The 6,972-nt window shown below is 45.4% G+C and overlaps 1 protein-coding gene and 3 non-coding genes across 4 annotated transcripts; all 4 read left to right on the forward strand.

Annotated features, from left to right (window-relative positions):
- The first annotated feature begins 277 nt into the window (after positions 1-277).
- On the forward strand, positions 278-350 carry trnak-cuu (transfer RNA lysine (anticodon CUU)). Its single transcript has one exon. It is a non-coding gene; the product is annotated as a tRNA-Lys (tRNA).
- A 156-nt stretch (positions 351-506) lies between these two features.
- trnan-guu (transfer RNA asparagine (anticodon GUU)) lies at positions 507-580 on the forward strand. Its single transcript has one exon. It is a non-coding gene; the product is annotated as a tRNA-Asn (tRNA).
- Positions 581-1,819: 1,239 nt separating this feature from the next.
- LOC107717729 (uncharacterized) lies at positions 1,820-4,616 on the forward strand. Its single transcript, XM_016524568.1, has 7 exons — positions 1,820-1,901; positions 2,145-2,199; positions 2,295-2,347; positions 2,472-3,053; positions 3,179-3,243; positions 3,370-3,623; positions 4,307-4,616. The coding sequence occupies exons 1-7, from the start codon at positions 1,820-1,822 to the stop codon at positions 4,554-4,556; spliced, it is 1,341 nt and encodes a 446-aa protein (XP_016380054.1). The 3' UTR covers positions 4,557-4,616.
- A 1,618-nt stretch (positions 4,617-6,234) lies between these two features.
- trnak-cuu (transfer RNA lysine (anticodon CUU)) lies at positions 6,235-6,307 on the forward strand. The gene has a single exon. It is a non-coding gene; the product is annotated as a tRNA-Lys (tRNA).
- The last annotated feature ends 665 nt before the right edge of the window (positions 6,308-6,972 follow it).

The following is a 6,972-nucleotide window of genomic DNA, read 5'->3' on the forward strand; positions in this document are numbered from 1 at the left end:
CAAACTGTGTCCTGGAGGGCCAGTGTCCTGTAGAGTTTCGCTCCAACCAGCTCCAACAGACCTGCCTGGAAGCTTCTAGTCTGCCTTGTGAGACCTTGATTAGCTGCTTCAGGTGTGTTTCATTCGGCTTGGAGCTAAGCTCGGCAGGACAAGGACCCTCCAGGACTTAGTTTGGACGCCCCTGCTCTAAGCCTACCGCTAGACTTTACCCGCAAGAGGTTTTCTCAAGCCTGTGCCAAAAGGCTTGAGAAAACAGTCTGAGCAGTCTATCACAGCTGCCTGGCTAGCTCAGTTGGTAGAGCATGAGACTCTTAATCTCAGGGTCGTGGGTTCGAGCCCCTCGTTGGGTGTCCCTTTTGGCTCTCTCGCCCTTCCCAACGGGTCTCAGTCTCCAATGAGTCTCTTGACCTCAGTTCGCTGACGCAGGACACGTGTTGTGTTTAATCTGTGTGGCACGCACAGCGTTGATTTTTTGTCACCGCAAACCAGAGGAGGTTAAGCTGCCGGTCTCTGTGGCGCAATCGGCTAGTGCGTTTGGCTGTTAACCGAAAGGTTGGTGGTTCGAGCCCACCCAGGGACAATTGAAGCTTTTCGCTGCCATTCTGCCATGTGTCCGCAAGCGCAGAATTTAGCACACGAGACACGTTATGACTTTACTTGCTGAGGCAAAGAACTATTAACTAATTGTTAATATGTTATTGTGGTTATGGATATTTTTCAATTAGTTAGTTAGTCATGTGCCTCAACAAGTAGCGTTAAAGTAATAACATGATATCTTTACAAATCATTAGCTAATGATTAATTAATGCAGACAACGGGAAGTTGAAATGGCACCTATTCAGGTTGAAATGCATGGCTTGTGATAATTAACATATGAATTTACACTATTAGTTAATATAATATGTTATTAGGGAATTAATACATTATGACACATTTAACTAATAACAATTTATTGATTACTTTATCTATGAATCATAGAATGTTCATTTGTTGCCGATGCAGTAATCATTAATAAATGGTTTGGTCCTTCATGAATTATATATTAAGTCATGATTATCTGTGCATCAACTAAGCATGAATTAATGCATATTAGTGCCAGCGTATTGTAAAGTGAGTTGTGTTTTTATGTTACCATAAAAATAAAGTGGCAAAAATATAAAGTTGTTTTGAATGCACAATATGGTCGGATCTTAAAAATGGATTCTACTAAAAAGTGGCCAGAAAACTAGCAGGACGCAGCTGTGGCACTGCTACTTGGGCAACTAATGTTGGCAATGAGCATGGACAGGTGATCATGTCCATGCTCACAGCCAGCGAAGGTTTTGGTCTCGGGCCAATGATTGAAGGCCTTATCAAGCGATACAGGGTGGCCGGGGTGGCTCCTCCCGAAGTACTGTATGTCGACCGAGACTGCTGTGGCAACACTCTTTTGAGGAGGATGTTTGAAGAGTGGGAGCAAATGACCATCCGGTTAGATGTATGGCACTTCATGCGGAGGTTTGCTGTGGGTTGCACCACCGACTCTCACCAGTTGTATGCCACATTTATGAGTGGCCTCAGCCACTGTATTTTCATGTGGGACCAGCTCGACCTGACGGCCCTGAAGACGGCGAAGCATGCAGAGCTAGAAGCTGAAGGGAAACCATCATCCGAGGCTGATGTGCTGCGCTGTATCTGTCGTAGCGAGCTAGCACTACATTGCAGGAGAACCACTCGCGGGACCAAAGAGACCCTGGTGCTGATTGAGAGCCATATTCAGGCCTTTGATTGAGATGCTGGTCGTGACACTCTGGGAGTCCCACTAATAAACTCAGCCCGGATGAGAGAGATTTTAAAGTCCCAGCGGAAGCACGTGGCCTGCATCCAGGATCCTGTTGGTGTGCAGCTCTACATGCAGACGGGTACCTTATTGAAGGGAGGGCACCGCCTGCCAACCTACCGCTGTGCCAGAGGTTCCACTTCGCTTGAGTCATTTCACCTGCACCTTAACAGATTCATCCCAGGTTAATAAATGATTTAACTGAATTATTAAAATAAGATTTGATTTATATTGAAATAATTATGAGAATTGCAAGAACAGCTATTTGTGTATTTATATGAAATTTTTGTGCGGTATTTTTTTGTTTTGTTTTTTGAATTTACAGGCACGCTGGCAAGTGACACCTTCTTTCAGGCGTATCTTTTGGATGGACTTGCAAGGTGGAATGAGGACCGGGCTGTAGCAGCAACAACTGATGAGCAGCAGCCACATTCATACAATCATCTTCTGCGTCATGCTGTCAATACTCTTGCAGAGGAGCTTATGGGCATGAAAATCATCCCTTATGTTGGCCAAGAAAGTACACTGGTAGATAACAATTTTTTGTTTTTGGTGACAATTTCATTCAAGTTCAGACACACCATTTAACCACTGAGTTATAATATAATATCATGGTATATTATCTAATTGTCATTGTTTTACTATTTTAAAGGTGAGCTTATTGGAGTGGAATATCTTTACCAGCAAACTGGTAAAGTTCTGCAGGACTACAAGTTGGCCATTGAAGAGTCAGAGACCACTGAGGTTGGTATAGAGGTGGATGAAGGTTATGCTGAACTTGAGGAGTTTCAGGACATCACTGTCCCCACCTTTGACACTGAACGGACACCTGCTGCCTCTTCACAAGCATCAGTGTCTGCAGCGTCTGCAGCATCATCTTCAACCCCTCCAGCAACCAGCCCCACGTCATCACTGTTTGTGGTCCCTCCATCACCAGTGACATCTCCTGTCACCAGCTCCACGTCATCATTGTTTGTGGTCCCTCCATCACCAGTGACATCTCCTGTCACCAGCTCCACGTCATCATTGTTTGTGGTCCCTCCATCACCAGTGACATCTCCTGTCACCAGCTCCACGTCATCATTGTTTGTGGTCCCTCCATCACCAGTGACATCTCCTGTCACCAGCTCCACGTCATCATTGTTTGTGGTCCCTCCATCACCAGTGACATCTCCTGTCACCAGCTCACCGCACACTCAATTAAAGCCAGCACTCTCTCCTGGAGCACATAGCTGTGAGTTTTACCAAAGTATTCATAAAGGTTTCGGTATTTGTTATCACACTAACTCTAAATGTTTATTTATCACATTGAAAGACATAAATACAAATTTAAAATAAATATTTACCTTTGTGATGTAGTCCCAGTGGACCGATTATCTGCAGAAACGGATCTTCCAACATCGGAAGACAACACTTCACATGATGTAAGGGCCCAGTTTCTTTTTTATGTACATTTACATGTGTGTAAACAAAATTTGGGTTATGTTGGCTGTGTGAATATTTGTATTCATTGCTGCTATCAAAAGTTCCTAAATTATCTTTCATTTTAGGATTCTGTTGGACCTGATAATATTGAGGGGTATGGAGCTGTGCAGGACTTGGAAGAGTTTTTGGTTAGCCTCAGAGATCACCGTCTGGCCTTGACTGGAGAAGAGTGCTTCAAGATCATCACTCTATGGCAGGCATTGGGGGAGTATGACAAGAAGAAGACCATTTACCCACCACGTCACCAAACCACCCTAAAACAGGGACGATTCAGGGCCACTAAGAAGATTGTGGCCCCAGGTGTGGAGAGCACGAAAAGGTATGTTACGTTTAGTAAACACAGGGTCTAAAAAGTTTTGTATAAAATATATAATATAACTGAAACTGGCTGAAATATCACCTACAGCTTTATTTATTTAGTAAGGATTTCTAGTAAAATGAGTAAAACCTGATGCCTTCATGACTAGCTTATCTTCCTGCAGCCTGTTAAGTTCAAACTTAGCCTGGTTATAACATAAATTATTAGTTGTGATTTACATTTAATGCTGACTATATGTTAGGTTGCTAAGTAAGTTACGTTGCTATGGACACAGTTCCAACCGTACATTGAAATATTTTATTTAGCAGAAGCAAGGCAATCATTTCTTAATCAGTAAAATCATTTTGTATCAATATGTTGAGTCAAATAATTTGTCTTTTACTTTTTTAATAAGCGGGATAATGTGCAGTCATTATTGTGAAAAAACCCTTATTGGCTGACTAACGACACCGTATCAACCTGTAATAATTCCACAACACAGTAGTAACCCAGTAGAGACCTAATTTATTGATATGACATTTCAACATCGACCTAGAAAACAAAGAAAGACAACATAACTATGCGCAGATATTATAAATTAACATCTAGACAACACAAAGCAAAACAGACAGAAAAGAAAAGGGAAAGATCACACAATGAAAACAATCTTACATTAATAATATGTATTCTGTTGTAATTTGCAGGTGTTTCGTTGGGGCTCATAGTCCTGCACAGTGGCCTGACTGCAACCGAGTGGTGGAGGCCATCTTCACAAGGCTCTGTGCTCTCTACCCAAACGCGGTGCGCTGTGATGGAGTGAGGGTGTCCCGCTTCACTATGGTAGCACGTGCTTACAAGCACATCCGAGAGTGCATCCTCACCAATGCTAAGGTGATGAGCGAGACCACCATCCAGCTCCCAGAAGTGAACGCAGCAACAGTCACACAATGGTGAGTAAATTAGCATTGTTACCGCTAAGCCTAAACTTAAAGCAGCTAAGGGCTACACAGAGGGTCCAAGTAATTGACGCGATTGACTTAGGCTGGTGTTACACGGGGCAATTTTTTGATCAATGCTGCCGGGCAACTTTGGTTAAGTTAGTACTTCTACGAGTCCGTTTTGGACTTTCTGCGAGAGAGCGCCCTCCGGCGTCCGGTGTGAACGAAACGTACATAACGTGAGAGTGTTTACGTTGGAGAGTGCCCAAATTAAAGTGCGGGGGACGAATTTACATTTGATTAAAATGCGGGGGACAATGATGATGACACGCGTGCACCAGCAGCGTCAAAACGGACACATTCCAGGAATTCCATAACTGGTCGGAGCGGGCCGCGAACTCGCGTCGCTGTGCCTCTTCTCGGATCTTTACCTCGACCAACAGGCGCGGGCCTTGGCTCAGTCGGTAGAGCATGAGACTCTTAATCTCAGGGTTGTGGGTTTGAGCCCCACGTTGGGCGTACCTTTTGGCTCTCTCGCCCTTCCCAACGGGTCTCAGTCTCCAATGAGTCTCTTGACCTCAGTTTGCTGACGCAGGACACGTGTTGTGTCTAATCTGTGTGGCACGCACAGCGTTGATTTTTTGTCCCCTGGGTTCGAGCCCACCCCGGGACGAAGGAAGCTTTTCGCTGCCATTCCGCCATGTGTCCGCAAGCGCAGAAATTAGCACACGAGACACGTGTCCGCTAACGCATGCATGGAGCAGCATTCGTAGCCCCTTTTGAGCGTTTACAGCTTTGTTAGTTGCCTTGTGGTAAAAGAAGACAAAGGGTAGTCAGTGAAGGTTCGTGTCAGCTCAAGTTTGCTGTGGCGTGTACACTGAGTGCTCATGTTTTGTTCCGGGTGGTGGAGGCCTGTGTTCCAGGGATTTCCTGCTCAAAACTCCTTCTAGGAGCACCACAAAATGCCACGAAAATAACTTTCGAATCATATACTGCGGAATTTGCAAACTGTATTCACACTGTGGGACAGAACTCCATGCCTGGAACGTTTGTGGAGTTGCCTGAACTTGTAGCCTTTCAGGCTTTTGGACAAGAGGTCAATCGATTTGGCGCACTCCTATATGTACTAGCATCTTTGTATTTTCAGTTTCCGGTTGGAGGTTGGGTCCTCCAATTTTTGCTGTATGGCTCACTTTTTACCTTTGGAAATTAGGAAAGTTTGCCTTCAGTGACCGCTCTCTCTTGCGACAGATTGAAACGGAACTTTAACTCCGGGTTTTGATTGTGCATGTTATCGGCCTGCTCTGCTTGTTCAAACTGTGTTCCCCAGCAACAGGCATGGCTAAAACAAACAAAGAACACTCTAAGCCAGGGGTGTCCAAACTGTGTCCTGGAGGGCCAGTGTCCTGTAGAGTTTCGCTCCAGCCAGCTCCAACAGACCTGACTGGAAGTTTCTAGTCTGCCTGGTGAGACCTTGATTAGCTGCTTCAGGTGTGTTTCATTGGGCTTGGAGCTAACTCGGCAGGACAAGGACCCTCCAGGACTTAGTTTGGACGCCCCTGCTCTAAGCCTACCGCTAGAATTTACCCGCAAGAGGTTTTCTCAAGCCTGTGCCAAAAGTGAGGATCTGTTTCGCGTGTGACATTTGGGCACTTATGAAAAGCACGACCAGCCCGCAGCAGTCTGTCACAGCCTCCCGGCTAGCTCAGTCGGTAGAGCATGAGACTCTTAATCTCAGGGTTGTGGGTTTGAGCCCCACGTTGGGCGTACCTTTTGGCTCTCTCGCCCTTCCCAACGGGTCTCTGTCTCCAATGAGTCTCTTGACCTCAGTTTGCTGACGCAGGACACGTGTTGTGTCTAATCTGTGTGGCACGCACAGCGTTGATTTTTTGTCCCCTGGGTTCGAGCCCACCCCGGGACGAAGGAAGCTTTTCGCTGCCATTCCGCCATGTGTCCGCAAGCGCAGAAATTAGCACACGAGACACGTGTCCGCTAACGCATGCATGGAGCAGCATTCGTAGCCCCTTTTGAGCGTTTACAGCTTTGTTAGTTGCCTTGTGGTAAAAGAAGACAAAGGGTAGTCAGTGAAGGTTCGTGTCAGCTCAAGTTTGCTGTGGCGTGTACACTGTGGCAGTGAAAACGTTGTGCCACAACATCTTTTCAGGTTACTTTCTTTTTTTTTTTCACTTTGCGTGTTTGGGGTGGAGCATTTCAATTATCAGCGGAAGGAAAGAGGATATAAGGAAGTGAGTCATACCTGAGAGTAATTGCGTCATCTGTAAAAGTTTGCAGTAGTGTGGGAGTGATTGTTTGGAGAACCCTGCGAGGTGGAAATATGGCTGTTTGTTCAACTGTTTGCTTTTCTTGTGAGTGATGTCTGGTGCGTTGTGAAGTTCCAAATTTCTTTTAAACGTGGCACTGCCAGATCGTCT

This window comes from Sinocyclocheilus rhinocerous, unplaced genomic scaffold (assembly GCF_001515625.1).
Source record: "Sinocyclocheilus rhinocerous isolate Xijiao unplaced genomic scaffold, SAMN03320098_v1.1 scaffold903, whole genome shotgun sequence".
NCBI classification, from domain to species: domain Eukaryota; kingdom Metazoa; phylum Chordata; class Actinopteri; order Cypriniformes; family Cyprinidae; genus Sinocyclocheilus; species Sinocyclocheilus rhinocerous.